This window comes from Mizuhopecten yessoensis, unplaced genomic scaffold (genome assembly GCF_002113885.1).
Source record: "Mizuhopecten yessoensis strain PY_sf001 unplaced genomic scaffold, ASM211388v2 scaffold1011, whole genome shotgun sequence".
Lineage (NCBI taxonomy): Eukaryota > Metazoa > Mollusca > Bivalvia > Pectinida > Pectinidae > Mizuhopecten > Mizuhopecten yessoensis.
Window position 1 is genome coordinate 963,653 of NW_018403833.1, and position 20,807 is coordinate 984,459.

General features: G+C 39.6%; 1 protein-coding gene across 13 annotated transcripts in view; it reads left to right on the forward strand.

The window, feature by feature from the left end:
- Positions 1-9,709, forward strand: part of LOC110456352 (dystroglycan-like) — a 151,233-nt gene extending 141,524 nt beyond the window's left edge. For all 13 annotated transcript variants that reach the window (XM_021507045.1, XM_021507071.1, XM_021507039.1 and 10 more), the window contains one exon: positions 802-9,709. In XM_021507045.1, coding sequence (XP_021362720.1) covers positions 802-3,162 — 2,361 coding nt within the window. In that variant the 3' untranslated portion in view covers positions 3,163-9,709. The remainder of the gene's footprint in view (positions 1-801) is intronic.
- Positions 9,710-20,807: the final 11,098 nt, after the last annotated feature.

Genomic DNA, 20,807 nt, shown 5'->3' on the forward strand with positions numbered 1-20,807 from the left:
CTCGTACATAATGTAAAGTAGTTCTCCAGACATTTGTGTGAATACCCTACCAACTCCCACACCAAAATCTTAACAAGACTTTTCTCAGATGTAGACTCCATTTCTCTGACAGGAAGGTCAGAAACATAAAATTACAAAGATGTTCTAGAACTGATTATCTTAATGAGGTCATTATCACTTTTTCATAAAATCAGATTTTTTTTTGTTAATGTTATGTGCTACCTTACACATGATACCTGCCATTTGTTTTAGAGTTATCTTTCTTAAGAATATTTGCTACCTTGCACATAACACCTGTGATTTCTGTGTTCAAACTATAAACCTGAAACATAGATACGCTGAATTACACATCGTACTTCTGGTATAACATAGACTGGCTACCAGCCCCTAAGTTTTTATGAAGAATTTCTAGACTGCATTTCACTACTAGCTTATCCCCCCCTAGTTTAGAACTTTGAATCAGACATCCAAGCGATCAAAATTATTAGAGTTACATTTTTTTTCTTAATAATTCAATATTCTAGAGACAGGGTCCAGGTCCAGTCTATAGGTATAACACTGTACCTGTGATTTGTGTTAGCAATGAGGATATATACTACCTTACATGTTATGTCTTTAAATGGTGTTGGAGTTGAGGATATATGCTGTTTTATTATTTATGCATGTGATTTGAGTTTTCTCCATCAATAAACAAAAGTTCATAAATTGTCACATTAAGATATTATATATCATTAATGAGTTGACTTAATGTCTATTGACTTCTGTTTATACTTATCACATCCTTTATTTATGTATTTACAGGTGACAGAAGCAGGAAAGGACACACTGCCAGCTTGGCTCCACTTCCAGGAGTCCTCCCGACAGTTGAAGGGTGTACCCAGTCCTTCAGACGTTGGCCAGCAATATCTCGAGGTTGTCATTGGAGGTCACCACAACACACAAGCCAAAGATGTTTTCTCAATATCGGTGACTGGGGAGAATCCTGCGGAATTTGTCATGCAGTCCCCACCCAGTGATTCAGGACGACCCAACACCGTCAGATGTCGTCGCGACCTCCATGAAACAGCCGTCACTGTTGTTTTAGATACAGATCTGGACCATTTGAGTGCTCTGGAACGGATCCAACTCATGGAAAGTATGACCAAATTTCTGCCGCTCAACCTGGACATGTTGAAACTACTTCCTGTGGGAAACAAACCTTTCATTGACAACAACGCACTCGTTGCCGGACCAGGTGATGTGAAAACTCCCACAAAATCAGGAGCGTTACTGTCCTGGCTTGTTGGATGTGGTGAGGTCAACAAGGATCACATGCCTGTCATCATGGATGTCGAGCCTCGAGCCAAGGACGGTAGTATGTCTAAAGCTCTTGGTCAGTCAATCATTGGCTGGCATGTCACCAACACTGAGCAACAAGCCAAACTTCGACGCCGCAGACAAGCTATTCGTGCGACGGCTACTCCTGGTCTTTCTCAAGCCCCTCCCACAGATCTTCCTTCCCAAAGAGTACCAGTGAAGGACACAGATACATTGATGCGGTCCGTTCCCAACATGGAATCCCCGATGTTTACCCCAACAAAGACCGCAGACATTAAGCCAACTAAGACGGCCGTAATGCCATCGGCCAGTCCGGAGGACCACGGACATGATCATAGTCACATGATGACCAAACTACCAACGCTGGACACTACCACAAAGAAAGCCATGACTGATGGTGCTATTACACCCTCGGCACAGCCTGATCCTGAGCCTGAACCAGAACCAAGGGCAACCGAGATCTTGCCTACGAAGACATACACCATGACTGACGCCCCAACAAAGATTCCTAGGCCCGTCACTGAGGCGCCTCCTTACTGTCCACCCGACGACCAGCCCAGGAGTCCCTTCAAGAAAAACAGAATGGGTCAAATTTACTTCACTGCAGGACAGTTTGCAGAATTCGCCATTCATGACGATTTGTTCTTTGATTGTAAAGACGGCAATACCAGGAGCCTCAGGTTAGATCTGTTTAAGGGAGACAATGAAATATTGCCGGTCAACTCCTGGGTTGGACTAAAACACAAAGAAGATGGTGCCTGGGTCATACAGGGACTGCCGATGAACCTGAACGAGGGAACAGAGAAATACAGGCTGACAGCCATGAACACCAGGGGAACATCGCCTGCTGTTGAGGAGTTCACGGTTGTTGTGCTTACTCAAGATGGTATCTCTTATGAAAAACCTAGTCATGAAATAGCTCTCACCCTAGATAATGACTTTGATACTTTCGACTTCAATGACAGACTGTTGCTGATGAAGAAACTTGCTAGATTAGCTGGTGACGGAAACCCAGACAACATTGAAGTTCTTCGTGTCGCAAGGGGATCAGTTATATATGCCTGGACAAACTCTTCACTGCCAAGAGATTCATGTCCTGTTACAGAAATCCAAAACATGGCTGGGAAATTTTTAAGAGAAGATGGAACTGTAAGAAAAACTGCAAAGAACAGGCTTGCCCCATACAAACTCAGTGGAATGGAGTTGGCTCCAAAGGGAGCTTGTATGAATGATCCTAATTTCCCAACCCTCGGAGTCAAAAAGCAACCAACACCCGAGCCAGAACCATCCAAAAAACCGGATAGCCCTGATGCTGAGCCACCCTATAAGGTTGAGACAACTACCCCCGAACCCGATGTAAACCCAGGCAAAGCTGCTCAGGGTGACGATGACGAAGTCTGGATCACAACGGTTGTACCCGCAGTAGTGATAGTAGCTATTTTACTCATCGCTCTTCTCATCGCTTGTATTCTTTACAGGAAGAAGAGGAAGGGCAAGATGTCTCTAGAGGACAAAAACACATTCGTAAACAAAGGTGCACCTGTGATTTTCCCAGACGAATATGATGAAAAGCCGAATGATTCGACGAAACCTCTTATAATGGATGACGAGAAACCACCAATGCCTCCCCCAGAATACACTAGAGCATCCAGTGAAAGTTCAAGGTCATCGGCAGACAATAAAAATGACAATGATATGGGGGAGGAATTAGAAATGAACGAGCCTGACGTTCATTCACCACTTTACCAACCACCTCCCCCAGTGCCTGCCTCGGGTGGCAACAAACAGCCACGCCCACATGTCACGCCCGCCTACAAAAACCCAGCCCCATATGTGCCTCCATAAGACCGACCAATTCTCTCCAACAGAGATTTATAATTGGTGTTTAATGTTCTTAATCATAGTTCTACAATTTGAATGAATGATGTGCTTGGTATGCATGTATATGCAAAAGTTGGCTGGTAATACTTACTTAGGGGATTGGGACTAGTCCTAAGGTGTGTCTGTGAGGTCATGTGAGGGGATCGGAATTCTGTGTCAGCTGCTGTCGTCACCAGGATATATGCGCATCACCAGGTCATCACCACGTTTATATATGTAACAATTAGGCCTTACATCATATTGTTTAACATTACCGTGCTACCTGACCACACATGCTGATTGGGTGCGCTTATCAAGACCAACAGAGACGCTTCCTATGTGGTGCAGACTGTCATTGCATTCTATACGTAACCTCAAACCCCGGACTCCATGTGCGCGTACCTTACTGTGTTGGGCTGACGATATCGATCATGTGATCTGTCTGTTTGTCTGTGCAACATTTACCTCACCAGGACCCTGTCACCCCCCCCAATGACAACAGTGGTGTAACCCAAGTCAGTGTACAGTCTATTGCCACAGCTTAGGGGTGAGAGGTTTACCAACGTAAGTTCTATATTTAGAACGCAATCAGTGAGGCTCTAGGGGAGCTGCACGACGTTGCATTTTATATAATGTTAATACAGGTGTAGATCGGGTTTGATAGGTTGATTGACATACGTGTGGATTGTGGATGTGACAATGATACAGATGTTAATTGCGATTGTTACGATGATGATAAAATGCGTGGATTGCTATTGATGTGATACATGCGTGGATTTCGATTGATGTGATGATGCTACCGGCGTGGATTCCGACTATTGTGATGACGTTAGGGGTGTGGTCTTCGTTTACCAAGTCTTAAACAGTCATTGGTGCTACAGTTAGTAAAGGACAGTCGTCATGGTAACTGTGCTGGGTTGCCAAGGAAACTGGGCTAGTCGACACATGGCAGAGAGTGCAGCTTTTGTTTTAATTCATGTAATCAAACCTTTAACTATTCATTGAAGAAGCATGAAGACCAGTGTGACTTATCGTCCAGGGACCTTGTGACATCGTGGACGATACGTTGAATGATAAGTCTGACATTAGAAGTCGTCGTCAAATATCATGATGAGCATCTCCGCCACAGAAGACTACATGTAGATTTACTTTATGGACAGATGTGAACGGAGAGAAGTAGATCTCGTGACCAAGTGGTCTAGATGTTATATTTCTGGTGTTGTACCAGTAAAGTAACCCATAGTGATTTCACAAGGCCTAAGGTCATATCATGATATATTTCTATTGTTTCAACTGCATTTTAATGAAAATGAAACAAAGAAATATATTAGCTTCTGTTGATGTTCCTGGCTTTAAACATTGAATACGGTGAAAAAGAAAAAGGTTTTATATGTGTGTCAGTTTGTTTGAATTATTTCAATGCAATTTTGTGGATTCTTTTTTTTTATTTGTATGGGTCACTTAACGTGATTGAAAGAGGTTTTTTTGTATAAATATATGTTAAAATTTGCCTGAAAAAATAACCTTAGTTACAGCATATTGTATTTATATCTTGTCACTAAAAGTCACTCAAATGAGCGTTAATTGGGGAAATAATCTATTATCAGTGCAGAACTCTTGTCTTAGGTCAAGGTCACACCTATGTTCAAGCCAGATAGGTGAAGGTCATTGGTAAAATTCTTGTGATTTCAAAATCACAAATTAATTCCATGTCTTTCCCTGCTACATATAATATAGGGACATTCCTTTACAATGTGTCTAATTGTCTGGCATGCCAGGAGCTAAACCTGCGTTTACCAGAATCCTGAGGCAGACTTGACTAAATAGTTATTTCTTCTTTGATTCAAGTGCTAATTAGAATATTGATTATTTATTAGTAATTAACCAATCACCTTAATCAAGTATAAATATATTTTCCTGGCGGAAGCTGTCAGAATTTGATAATTGTTATTTTAGAGTATTTTGCCCAAGAGTATTCAAACAGTAACTATGGATACCTGGCCAGGACCTGCATTCATGGATACATACGTTCTCATGCTCAATCCTGAATTCTGTGCTCAAACCCAACTTTCTAGCTAATATCATACGACACTCCCAAACAGTCAAGTCTTGCATTGCAAACAGTACCTGGTTTGGAGTTTTTCCAACATTATCCAAGTCATTTAGAAATTTGGGTATTGTATTACAAGAATAAGGATTTGGGTTTGAGCGCAGAATCTGAGTTTTTTAAGTACGAGAACTGTTTCATGAACAGGTGTCCAATTGTCAGGATTATGTTTCGAGTAATTGTTTACTGTAGTTTTAGTAGTGGTAGTAATAGTCATCGTGTTTGATGAAACTTTAAATTTTGTATGAATATTGTAGCTATATGAAACTCGCCTGCTGATGACAAAGAACATGTTCGGATAAAAGGATTTGTGTTGAATGTCGATTAGTTTTGTCCTCGTTAATACTCAAGCTCTAAATCACGGAGGGTGAGATTTCCAATGATATTGTTACAGTTGTTCTCTCGGAGAAAGGTTGTCAAAGTCATATGAGGCACTTATTTAATATTGATTAAAATTTCTTGTTCTCAGAAAATAAATTCTTTTTATTAAAAATTCATACATCAACATGTTAAAATCTTGATACTAAAATATTTTTTTCAATGTTTTATATCAAGAATTTAACTGGACTATTCAACCATTGTTTTGTGCTAGCAACATTTGAGTTCTTTATACAAGAATTTGTTTAATTAAAAAAAGAGCTTTCAGATTTCAAAAAATAGGTAATGAATAGTAAAATGGTGCCTCAGAATATTGTTTATATCCAGTAAGGCTTTAGATTGAAAATAAACTGTCCACAAAAAAACTATTTTTTTCATTTGTTTCATTCTTCCCCATCATCACAACACTGATCAGTTTAAATGGTGTTTGAATCACTATATACCAGTTATATATAATCTGCTAGTTCTTCGCTAATGAAAGGTACAGTAGTGGTCGTTGAATCTCTAGAGAAAACCTTAAAGTGTTGTCGGATAAATATAGAAGTGGCGATTTACTCATGCACCCCTGAAGACACATTTGAACTCTTCCAATTCAAAGGTTAGAAGAGTTCATTTTGAAATTTCAGGGGTAAATGAGTTAATTCATTGCTACATGTATCTATCAGTATGTCGGCTTTTTAGTCTTCTGTGGATTGAATTTTATTGAGAATTATATTTGAATGAGGAAACTGATTGTTTGTAATGCTGAAACCACTTATGGCCTTATATTGTAGTAGGTTGGAATAGTTTTGTTTCTCAACTCTGTTAGAAATCTCGGGATAGAGAGACACTTTTGTTTGGTTTGTGCGCCTCGGGGAGTGCAGTAGTGAACGGTTATGTTTAACTACCACAGGAAGGGGTTGTATTTGGTCGCATTTAAACTTGGAGGTGTCCGGGCTGGTGGTTATTTCATCCTATTTATTGACATTGAGTGTAGCATGTTAACGAAGAATGGAAGCATTTGAGTGATGATCGTTTTCAATATGATTTTTTTTTTTTTTTTTTTTTCCAATTCAAACCTAGTCAAAATGTTTGAATTCAATTATTAACATCCATCACAATACATAATGGAAGGTTTTACGATATGTAGTGGGGACAAATTAGAATTCATTTTCTCATTCTTTGCTTGCTGCAGCCAAAACCTTGGTTAATTATGCATATTATTAAAACAAGACACATTCGGGAAATCATTTGGAGTTGATATGAGCTGATTATTTACGAATGAAAGATTGAACTGAGAGTGCTATATAACTGTACATCTAGTGACTGTAGACTCTTGAATGTATAAATGAAACTGTATCAAGAAACTGTAATATATTGAAAATATGATCATTCTGAAAAGTCATTCTGTGTTGTCAAAACTGTACATAAAACATTGAGCCTTATTTGTTGGGAATTTTTTCCATAGTGACAGTGAAATATGTCGGGCATGCAGGCTGCAGTTTAAGAGTAACTTTCATTTTACATATACACATTTTCACTGCTAAATGTGTCTTGCATATAGTTGGCAAAGAGTTATTACTTACTTTCATTTTCCATGAGCATTACACTAAATCACCATTACTATTGGCACATCAGTCTATATAAAGTTTCTTTAGAGATATACTTTTGTTCTACATGTACATCACATTACATAACCATCAGGCTATATGAAGCCTGCATGACGTTACTTTCATTTTACATACACTACATCACCATTGCCAGGTACATCTGGCTAAATCAAGTGTGCAAGGAGTTACTTTCATTTTACATGTACAATACACAACATCACCATTGCTCTGTTGCTCATATATGACTGTGTATGCCCCTATATAAACCACATTATTCCAAGTACAATGCCCGGGGGGTCTGGGAGGGGAGTTCTATCTTTGTATAGTCTTTATGTTGTCATCATCAAGCTAGAATGTTTCATTTATTTCTTACGTTTTTGTGTATTTGTTCTGTTTGTCCTGAACTTGAGGTCGCTTTTCAAATTCTATAAACCATGAGCAACTAAATCATTTAAACAGGAAAACTTTAAAAAAAAAAAAGAGCAGTCATGTTTTAAGTTCATGATGGCCACTGATTTGATGCTTTACTTTGTAGTCACCAAGTGTTCTGTAAGAAATATCCCTAATTTAGACTTTGAGCATGTGAATTTCTACAAAAGTTTTCATTAATCATATTTTCTTGAACTTGAAAGATGACTTGCGCATGTCATGGTAAAATGTCAGCAGATAGCTAATATTGACAACAATATGACCGCCTCTCTGTAATGTAGGCCCAGTGTCAGTGATATGATAGAGGGAAAGTTTAACTAGTATTTATTTACTTATTCATTTATATATATACACACCATGTAAGTTACTATACATATATAATACACATATATGTGCCATGCCAAAACAATTCAAATTCTTTGTAAACTCATTTGTCTGAAATTTGTAAAAGATTTTTTTCTTTTTGCAAAAAGGCCCTGCCCTGCATAACAGCTTTCATCTTAATTAGATGAATGTAAATGGAGAAAAATCTGGAAACATAAATTATCTCCAGTTTTTGAGGTCACATAGAAGTTTATTTTTAAAACATCAATGGAAAACCATGAGTTTTCTTAGTAATTTGACAAATATCTAATTTAAGATGAAAGGTATCGTCTAGTTGGAATATGTTATTGTAGTCAACAACCATTATAATTTTTTTTTTTAATTCTACAGAAGTTTTCGATAAAAAATCACAAATCTCAATGCTTTTTACAGACTTATAGTCGGAATAGTTATTAAAGCAATGCATCAAATGAAAGATGATACACCTTAACAAGGGAAGTAACTCTGATCCAGGATTTAGTAAAGAAGGGAGATAATTTGATTTCTGCAAATCAGGAAAAAAAAGGACTCGGAAACAGAACCCGGCTTCAACATTATAGCCGCTACATTGGTACCGTTTACCTTAAGATGTGACATTTTTAAATCTTTCAGTCTGACTAAGATAAACCTATGTTAATTTTTATGTTAGATTAATATTTGGTATTCCATTAAACACTAAAAGGCCAATAAGGATACAGTAAACTATACTAACCAATCGTATTATTTGTATACATAATACTTCAGACATAAATATATATGAATATCGTATTGCCAGTATTTTTGACAAGGCTACGATACTTCGACCAATTGGTACCATCATATGTTCAGTGATTGAGAAACTTGCTACAAGTGTAGTTGGACTTAAGGATGTATACAACCTTGCTGTGATATAATCTCTTACCCAGAAGATCTCCACTCTAGATATTAAGGGGGGGGGGGGTAATCAAGAAGTTAAGGGAGGTAACTCTTAACAAAAATCACAGAAATAATTTGTTCAGGTTGCTAACATGTATCCTTTAGTTGGGGAAAAGATGATAAATTATCGGTATCTGTAGCAAGTTTATCAATTTGTGATACATAACAATCTGTTTGATGGTATTTTTTCCAGTTTGGGATCTCGAGATTGAAAATAAGATTTTTTATGTCAAAAATAACCAAAATTTTAGTTTGGATTTTATTATTTTTATATACATATATAACCCTATACATAGTTCATCTCTTCAATTCACTGTTGATAAACAATGTTAAAAATATGTGTCTGCTAAATCACGACCAATTGATAAAAAATAAACTTCTTCAGTTTCAGTCATATTTTTGAAAAGAAAACACTGTTGCTAAGAATTCAGTGAAAATAATTTGGTTTATTGTGATTTTTTGCATGTTAGTCTTGTTTGTGATTACATACCAGTATGTATCTTTCATTTTTAATATCGAAAATTATATAATTTGTATTTTAGTATTGGAAGTTCAAAAAAGTACTGTTGACACAAATACCAAATGAAATCGGCATTTCTGTTGAATTCCGCTTTATTTTTGTGGGTGACAGGCGGTGACGTATGTCACTCCAGATTTGTACTGGACCAGGAGTCCAGCATGAGGTCACGTTTTCAGTTGTATATGTTAATTGCTATTGAGATGATATTTCAATAAACAACAAATTTGATGATATCCGTCTACAGAGTGATTTATTCCTAGTTGTAACCCCTAGTAGGAAATGTTGGTTTAAGCTTTTGTGAGTAAAGCCAAATAGAAGCGACTAAATGGTATACATGTGACAGGTTACAGGGTTTTAATCTTGGTTAAAACATAGCAATGATGTCACAAGTGTCCAATAAGCTTTATGAACTGTCCAATAAGTTTGACCCACTGTCCAATAAGTTTGACCCACTGTTCAATAAGTTACCCACCTGTCAAATAAGTTTGACCCACTGTCCAATATGTTTGATCAACTCTCCAATAAGATTGACCCAATGTCCAATAAATTTGACCAACTCTCCAATAAGTTTGATCAACTCTCCAATAAGTGACCCGTCTGTCTTATAAGTGCTCAATTTATAAGGGGCCTCGACACCTGTCCTTTCTCTCTCACTTATTGGACAGTTTTCGGCTTAACCATAACGTATTATCAGTGCATGAGGGAATTTTTCTTTAGAATTCCTGTACCACAGACAAAAACTAACTACGAATTGGAAACATTTTACCATCATCAGAATGGCTTAAATCAATCATTTCTGGTAAGAAACCTGTACCATGCGGAACTTTTATAGAAGTGAAATAAAGATGAATTTAAAAAAAATCAACAGCAGTGTCGAGAATAAACATTCAACAGGACCAGAGGAAGATTGGAAACTTGGACCTCCGATCACAATATAATATGTCTGCTCTAACTAAACGAGCTTCAGTGATCAGGGTAGTTTACTATCCAAGCAACACAACAGTTATATTCAAAAACGAAATTAAGGAGAGCTTTAGTTTAAACTTTATTTTATTATCGGTAAAATATTCCAGTAATACGAACGTGATATACATATAGAATTCGAAAACAAGTACAAAGTACTTATGTTAATCCGTCTCTTTTTTTGTGTTAAACGGCGATTGGACAGCACTGACTAATATTATATAATATAGATATAAGTATATGTATATGGAAGAGACGAGGATGGAGGAGAAAGGGGGGGGGGGGGGGGGGGGGAAAAGGGGGGGGGGGGGAGAGGTGCAAAAGGGTTTCAAAGGAGAGGTTTATGTTTGTACGTACACCTTTACCATGACATTCACAAGTGTTTCGCCTGTAGTTGGACAGGGATCCTAAAACTCAGTTGGTAGAGTGGTCGGTTCAGAGGACGGGTGTCCCCTGTTGTTTGTTCCATCCCTGGTTTAGACAGAAACACCCTACTCTCAGTTACACCACAAGGTCAACAGCAAATGACAGCACAAGAGTTCAAAATATCAAAAAAAACAAAAAAACAGACAACAACAGAAACCAAGGAGACGTCAAAACAAAACAGACAACAACAGAAACCAAGGAGACACCAACACAAAATGAAAGACATCTTGAGCCACCATTATAGACGGGAGGCCATATATGGCACCCGTGATGATATCACCTCTCAAATCCAGGGAAGTATGCCATTAACTGGCGATCCTGGAAACAGTGAACACATTTGGTAGACAATGGAAGCGCGTCGTTGAACGTCTTGTAAGGATGAGGACTGTAGCTGTATAGTTGATTTGTAAATAAGTGCAGTGGGGTCGCGGGATAGGAGTTTGTTGGCGTTGCTAATTAATCAACAAGGAGGAAATGTTCTTTCACTAATGATCCGGTTCTTGTGCAATTAAGCACAGCATACAAACTAATTTTGATGTTTGTTTCCATAGAAAAATCAAAGAGAGATCGATCAGTTTCTGAGAATAGAAGCATGTATGGCGTCAGTAAAACATGCCATCGGAATTAACCGGACGTCAAAATCGAAGTCCAATGTGAAAGTCAATAGCAAGTATACAAATGTATACATACAGTAAACCAATCAAGTAGTGAAGGTTGTCTGTCAGACGTGTGTGTCTAAGATAGCCTAGTATTATTACGGTGTAGACTTGAACGATTTTTTTGGGATTCCTCAAGCATTATCTTGGACCAGAATATAAACTCGCGCAGTTGAGATTTTTTCAAACCCACATGCTTGCGTGGTGTTCCGCCAACGGTGTGATGAGACCATCCAACCTATGACTCCTTGCTCTACTACGTACGTATATATGTATTCTGACATGGCCCTCTCCCCAGGAAACGTCTGGGGCAGCACTATATTGTTCCCCAAACAACTCTGAAACAATCTTTTTCGGATAAGTAAAAATGATGGTGTATATATATACATGCAATCAGAGACGTATATATACGTCTCTGATGCACTTGAAAGTAAGTTTATAAAACGCCTTTATAAAAACGAATCAACATCAATTGTACCAACACCGGAGTATTGACAATTGTAAATCTGTGTACAAAAGATGAAACCATCGCCAATAATTACGTATTACTGCACCTAATTATAAGTTCTATTGTGACGTCACACAAGGTACGGACGGAAATGACGTCATGTATCCTCATGATCAGAGACAATTAGAGTAGGATACAGGAATGTCGCAGGCTTTGGATTGTTGTTTGGTCTATGTTGTCATTGCTAAATAGATACGAAATTATTTATGTACTGATGAGGAACACAGGGTAGCATAGGTATAACAGTATTCCATTGTCAAGTACAGTGATCTCGGAGCCAGGTACAGTTTCCGGGAATCGAGGCTTAAGTCAGATAACCTGAAGCTATATTAAATTACAGTCCTGCAAAACAGCACATGTGATGTACTACAACAAAATGACGTCACGGCTTAGTCTGACAGCCACTGTGATAATCTGTGCTTTAAATATAGGAATCGTCCCGATGATTGGGAGTAATAGGAACGGGTATATATGGTTTACTACGACTCACAAACTCTTTGATTGTAATTTCCCTATCCACGCGGCTCACATATGAAAGAAAGAATAACTATGTACAACACGTTCTCGTGTAGTTGACGTTCAAGTGAAGTGGCAGCTGTCTAGTAGAGAGTTGTAGCGACACGTGCTCTTCAGGAGGTATAGACTAATATCTGACACGGAAGACGGCTACAAAGTCCGGCTCGGTCAGGGTGACATTCAGAGCAATGCAGCTAACATGTCCCATGCATCTTGCCAAACTGGAATCGGTACAATAGCCGAACACAAGGCTGTAATTCATGAATGCACTAGCCCCAACTATGATGTATGTAGTTAGGAAAATATTTAAACGTACAAGTAGATTAACATGAAGACAAACACTAGTAGAAAGAGTACCAGTGTGTATACTGGCTATTGTACCGTTGTCTCGCGGGCTGGTTTTTGGCGGTAACTCAATAAATACTGTAAGCATTTTACTAGTTTCGCCGACTCCTTCCAGAGAAGAAGTACATACTTATAATTTAGATAGAATTTGATTATGTTTTTCTTCATTTGTAACTGTCCAAACAAGTCATTCAGAAATTATTCTCGTTGTATATTATGTCTTTGTTGACGTTAAACACTTATGTCTGCCAGCGGTACATTCACATCGACGTTTGTTTTCAAGTGTTGGTTTTATCAGATTTATTCATGTTTGCCTGGGACGATGTAATAAAATGAAGTTTACATTCGTGTGAGGTTTTGATGAATATTTCGTTCATTGCCAAAACGCTACAAACGATAGTCCATTCGATCTAGTACAGGTATTTTATATTAACACACACAAGTAGTTGCCCTAGTAACATGCTAGCGGCTAATGTTTGCTACAGATTAAGTTTTATGGATTGTTCATGAACATGCAATCATATTGCATATTTTGTCCAATTATTTCTAATCTAAACCTTCACCGGAGGTTACAGGACGACTAAATCTACACCGGAAGTGAAAGAACGGCTTATTTAAACGATCACGAATTACATTTTTTTTCATAATAATGACATCGAATGAAGCCAGCATGACCAAAGACAGTGCTACAGTTATCCTATCTTTGAAAGCTCTTTCATTAGTTTACTTAAACGTTATGTGTGTTTTGTAGCGTACGATCATTTAAGTAGGATTCATTACAGCGTAGTCACGCGTTTTGTAAAGTTCCAAACAAACGAAATAAAAGGGTATAATTTTCATTTTTTATTTAATTACAAAACTCGTATGATTTAATCATAATTAAATCAGTAAGATAGTATAAGAAATAACCATTTCATGTTTAAAAAATATAACCATGGGCAAAGAGTGCATTCATTTTCCTCTTTTATAACGGCTGGAAATGAAACGAAGTCATGCAATGCAAATAAAATGATATTTCGACAAAACCCATGGCGATGTTGGTGCGAGTTGAACCCATTAACTATCAAAACGTTTTTTGGGGGCTATTAAAAAAGTAAATGGGTAATGTCTACTTTAAGAGGGAACACGAACCTCAGAATTATTGTTTATATACATGCCCTCCACCAGCACACGATCACCAATACGTATACTGCTACATGCGAGTTATGTAATTAAAAAGAATGAAAATTATATAATTTTATCTCGTTTGTTTGGAACTTAACAGAACGCGTGACTACGCTATAATGAATCGTACGTTAAACGATCGTACACTATAGACACACACAAGGTTTTAGTAAAATAAGGGAAAAGTTTAAGAAAAATGGGGTTACTACAACAATGTCTTCGGTAATACTGGCTAAGTTTGATGTCACTATTTTGATATACACTTAAAAATCGTGACCGTTTGATTAGCAATCCTTTAACTTCCGGTGTAGAGTAAGTTGTCCTGTAACTTCCGGCGTAGATTTAGCCGTCCTGTAACTGCCGGCGTAAATTTAGCCGTCCTGTTACATCCGGCGTAGAGTTAGCCGTCCTGTAACTTCCGGTGTAGATTTAGCCGTCCTGTTACATCCTGCGTAGATTTAGCCGTCCTGTAACTTCCGGCGTAGATTTAGCCGTCCTGTTACATCCGGCGTAGAGTTAGCCGTCCTGTAACTTCCGGTGTAGATTTAGCCGTCCTGTTACTTCATGCGTAGAGGTAGCCGTCCTGTAACTTCCGGAGTAGATTTAGCCGTCCTGTAACTTCCGGTGTAGAGTTTGCTATCCTGCTTCCGCTGTAGATTAAGCCGTCCTATAACTTCCGGTGTAGGTTTAAATAAGAAATAATTGGAGAAAATATGCAAAAGGATCATATGCACATGAAGATACCATAAAGCTTAACCTGTGCGATGTAACAAACCTAAGCCGATACCATATAAGAAGGGCATATGTTGAATACAAGTCATATAAAACACCTGTAGTAGATGGAATGGACTATCGTTTGTAGCGGTTTGGCAATTAATGAAATATGCATCAAAACTTCACAAGAATGTGAATCTCATTTTATTACATCGTCCTAGGCAAACATGAATAAATCTGATAAAACCAACACTTGAAAACAAACCTTTGTCGTCCACTGGTAGACATAAGCGTTCAACGCCAACAAAGATATGTAATATATTAAAGAAATAAACCCCAAATGACTTGTTTGACATTTCAGTATAAAGGAAGAAAAACCTTATCAAATTCTATCTAGATTATAGTGTCTGTTCTTGTACGAGCCCCTGAGCACGATCCGATACCTGGTACAATATCTTTGTCACAGAAGGGATGGTTAGTATCTGTAACCAAGAGACACAGAATCAGCCCCAAAGACAGGAAAAAAACATAACAAAGAGTAAAAATACATAGACAAAATCACGAAACCAAAGTCGACATTTAGCAAAAACGAACACCAAAACCAGATTCTCATGACAAACCTGTCTGGTTGTCAACTTTCCAGATTACCAAAGGAGTAGAATCAGAAATGTTTAGTCATTTTTATTTTTTTTGCATAGAAATATTTGTCTTTTTCTATGCTTTCGCACATATGAAGGGCAATCCCTTGAAGCAGTATAAACAAAATGCAAGTAAGTAGTGATTGTAAAGTCCCAAAAGTCCCCCAAAATTACCCATAAAAACGAAGTAAAATGATAACATGTGAGAGGGGAGGGCAATGGGGTAACATTAGCGTAACCCATTCTCATCCCCTAAATGTCTCAGCTAATCAGAGGCGACTGCAGTCCTATGGGTGGCCGAGGGGTTAGGGCGTCTGACTGTGCGATCACTAGCTCTACAACACTAAGTCATGGGTTCGAGGCCTACTTAATTGGAACAGGTCGCAGGTCGGTAATTTTTCTCCGAGTTCTCCGGTTTTCGTCTTTAACCAAAACCTGGCACGTCCTTCTATGACCATAGCTGTTAATAGGACGTAAAGAACAAACAAACAAATAGACAGGCCGATCGGAAGATGAAGTGCGTAGTTCACATCTACACATACCCATCAATACGCATATGAAATTTCATCAGAAAACGCCCATAAACCATTTGCCGAAAAAGTAAATAAACAAATAAAAAAGATGAGAAGAAGAAATAAGGAGAAATGCAACAAAACCTATTAAATCCCCCAAACTCGTTTGGGGAACTTAATACCAAAATCTTAATATTGTAGAAATTTGGCATACGAAGAACTATAATCATAGACGTGTTTCATGTAGCGATGACTATTATAGACGCCTGCTTACATGCTATCTAACATACTGAGAAGTGTTTACAAAAAATGTTCAGATGACTCATTTTGCTACGTCATAATTATGCGATCATTAGTTATTTTATAAACTGGTGAATAATATCTAATTCCCACTCATACCCAGCAGAAATGTCAGGGTTACACTGTTAATATTTACTAGTTAAGTCAACAAATAGGTAAAAAAAACAAACTGCTATTATGTTTTTAATATTCATATTATCAGATTTGACAAATTGTTTTGGCGCCTTCCAAAATCAGAACCGGTAATTGCGTCTATTGTTTATATTATAAGAAAAAAACGAGTTGGATAAATATCCAGGGATATGTTGGATCTACATATTTATAACTCACGGACTGTCATAGCGTTCGCTGTTTACAAACACAGCTTACATTTTGTATGTCATTGCACCGTATGTAGCCGGATCTTGCATTTCTCTTTATTTATATTTCTGTCAATTTTTGTGATGTCGTTACTGTCTATGTCCTCTAGCCTGGGAAAATCGTTTTAGACAGATGTTGAACATCTTTAGCAAACACGTAAGTATTTTATTATTATTTTTTCGGCGTCATTGACAAAAAGTTCCTGTATATATTAGTAACTTAAACAGTAAGTGTCTGGATTATCTGGTAACATCTGCTCAGTGGAGATTGTAAGTGGGAGTATTAGTCATGGTGAAGTATGCAGCCCCCTTCCGTCACGTGCGGTCTGGTGACGAGACACATAGATAGGGTACACTCATTCCCGCTCGTCATTGCATGACGTCATCAGTAGTGCCTTTTGAATTCAAGTATTTGAGATATCTAAAATAACTACAGTGATACTCACTGATATATACATATTACATCGCAATTTCAAATGTATGATGTTTCCCGCACCATGAAAGCAGACAGCTTTGTCCGGCAAATGCTCCACTTACTGGGCCCTTTCCTCTTTGACGTCACGTGTACGCCACATACTACTAGCTACGGTCACTTATTTACCAAAGATTTTCTTATTTCTTTCAAATGCCGTGCAATCCACAGAACTATGATCCCGTACCTATTTTACATGATGTGTTGGAAACCTATGCGGTCCCTTACCGCTTTGACGTGACGTATTGACTACAGAGCTACTGTCCCTTACCTCTTTGACGTGACGTGTTGACCGTAAAGCTACTGTCCCTTACCTCTTTGACGTGACGTGTTGACTACAGAGCTACGGTCCCTTACCTCTTTGTTGTGATGTGTTGACCGTAAAGCTACTGTCCCTTACCTCTTTGTCATGACGTGTTAACTACAGAGCTACTGTCCCTTACCTCTTTGACGTGACGTGTTGACCGTAAAGCTACTGTCCCTTACCTCTTTGTCATGACGTGTTGACTACAGATCTACTGTCCCCTACCTCTTTGACGTGACGTGTTGACTACAGAGCTCATGTCCTCTACCTCTTTGACGTGACGTGTCGATTACAGAGCTACTGTCCCCTCCCTCTTTGACGTGACGTGTTGACTAAAGATCTACAGTCCCTAACCTCTTTGACGTGGCGTGTTGACTACAGAGCTACTGTCCCCTGCCTCTTTGACGTGACGTGTTGATTACAGAGCTACTGTCCCCTACCTCTTTGCTACTGTCCCTTACCTCTTTGACATGACGTGTTAACTACAGAGCTACTGTCCCTTACCTCTTTGACGTGACGTGTTGACTAAAGAGCTACAGTCCCTAACCTCTTTGACGTGACGTGTTGACTACAGAGCTATGGTCCCTTACCTCTTTGACGTGACGTGTTGATTACAGAGCTACTGTCCCTTACCTCTTTGACGTGAAGTGTTGACTACAGAGCTACTGTTCCCTACCTCTTTGACGTGACGTGTTGACTATAGAGCTGCTGTCCCTTACCTCTTTGACGTGACGTGTTGCCTATAGAGCTACTGTCCCTTACCTCTTTGACGTGAAGTGTTGACTACAGAGCTACTGTTCCCTACCTCTTTGACGTGACGTGTTGACTACACAGCTACTGTTCCCTACCTCTTTGACGTGACGTGTTGACTATAGAGCTGCTGTCCCTTACCTCTTTGACGTGACGTGTTGCCTATAGAGCTACTGTCCCTTTCCTCTTTGACGTGACGTGTTGACTACAGAGATACTGTCCTCTACCTCTTTGACGTGACGTGTTGACTACACAGCTACTGTCCCCTACCTCTTTGACGTGACGTGTTGACTACACAGCTACTGTTCCCTACCTCTTTGACGTGACGTGTTGACTACAGAGCTACAGTCCCTTTCCTCTTTGACGTGACGTGTTGACTACAGAGCTACAGTCCCTTTCCTCTTTGACGTGACGTGTTGACTATAGAGATACTGTCCCTTACCTCTTTGACGTGACGTGTTGACCAAAGAGCGACGGTCCCTTACCTCTTCGACGAGATATGTTTGCCATAGAGCTTTGGTGGCCACATAACGATCTGGTATTACGTATTTGTGACATGACGCTCTAGCCAGATATTCAGGTCCCTTACCTCTTTGACGTGACGTGTTGCCTATAGAGCTACTGTCCCTTTCCTCTTTGACGTGACGTGTTGACTACAGAGCTACTGTCCCTTACCTCTTCGACGTGACGTATTGACTACAGAGCTACGGTCCCTTACCTCTTTCACGTGACGTGTTGACTACAGAGCTACTGTCCCCTACCTCTTTGACGTGACGTGTTGATTACAGAGCTACGGTCCCTTACCTCTTTGACCCCCCGTGTTGACTACAGAGCTACTGTCCCTTACCTCTTCGACGTGACGTATTGACTACAGAGCTACGGTCCCCTACCTCTTTGACGTGACGTGTTGATTACAGAGCTACGGTCCCTTACCTCTTTGACCCCCCGTGTTGACTACAGAGCTACTGTCCCTTACCTCTTTGACGTGACGTGTTGACTACAGAGCTACGGTCCCCTACCTCTTTGACGTGACGTGTTGATTACAGAGCTACGGTCCCTTACCTCTTTGACGTGACGTGTTGACTACAGAGTTAGTGTCCCCTACCTCTTTGACGTGACGTGTTGACTACAGAGCTTCGGTCCCTTACCTCTTTTACATGACGTGTTGACTACAGAGCTATGGTCCCTTACCTCTTTGATGTGACGTGTTGACTACAGAGCTACTGTCCCCTACACAGAGCTACTGTCCCTTACCTCTTTGACGTGACGTGTTCACTACAGAGCTACGGTCCCTTACCTATTTGATGTGACGTGGTGACTACAGAGCTACTGTCCTCTACCTCTTTGACGTGACGTGTTGACCAAAGAGCTACGTTCCCTTACCACTATGACGTGACGTGTTGACTACATAGCTATGGTCCCTTACTTCTTTGACGTGACATGTTGACTACTGAGCTACAGTCCCTAACCTCTTTGACGTGACGTGTTAACTACAGAGCTACGGTCCCTAACCTATTTGACGTGACGTGTTGACTACAGAGTTACTGTCCCCTACCTCTTTGACGTGACGTGTTGACCAAAGAGCTACGTTCCCTTACCACTATGACGTGACGTGTTGACTCTACTGTCCCTTACCTCTTTTTCATGACGTGATTACTACAGATCTACTGTCCCCTACCTCTTTGACGTGACGTGTTGCCCTTACCTCTTTGTTGTGATGTGTTGACCGTAAAGCTACTGTCCCTTACCTCTTTGTCATGACGTGTTAACTACAGAGCTACGGTCCCTAACCTCTTTGACGTGACGTGTTGACTACAGAGCTTCGGTCCCTTACCTCTTTTACATGACGTGTTGACTACAGAGCTACGGTCCCTAACCTCTTTGACGTGACGTGTTGACTACAGAGCTACGGTCCCTAACCTCTTTTACATGACGTGTTGACTACAGAGCTATGGTCCCTTACCTCTTTGACGTGACGTGTTGACTACAGAGCTACGGTCCCTAACCTCTTTGACGTGACGTGTTGACTACAGAGCTACGGTCCCTAACCTCTTTGACGTGACGTGTTGACTACAGAGCTATGGTCCCTTACCTCTTTGACGTGACGTGTTGACTACAGAGCTATGGTCCCTTACCTCTTTTACATGACGTGTTGACTACAGAGCTACGGTCCCTAACCTCTTTGACGTGACGTGTTGACTACAGAGCTACGGTCCCTAGCCTCTTTTACATGACGTGTTGACTACAGAGCTATGGTCCCTTACCTCTTTTACATGACGTGTTGACTACAGAGCTACGGTCCCTAACCTCTTTGACGTGACGTGTTGACTACAGAGCTACGGTCCCTAGCCTCTTTTACATGACGTGTTGACTACAGAGCTATGGTCCCTTTCCTCTTTGACGTGACGTGTTGACTACAGAGCTACGGTCCCTTACCTCTTTGACGTGACGTGTTGACTACAGAGCTACTGTCCCTTACCTCTTTGACGTGAAATCTTGACCACAGATTTACGTTCCCTTACCTCTTTGACGTGACGTGTTGACCAAAGAGCGACGGTCCCTTACCTCTTCGACGAGATATGTTTGCCATAGAGCTTTGGTGGCCACATAACGATGTGGTATTACGTATTTGTGACATGACGCTCTAGCCAGATATTCATTATCTTAGTTAAGCCTAGAAGCACGCGATATCGCGAGAGTTT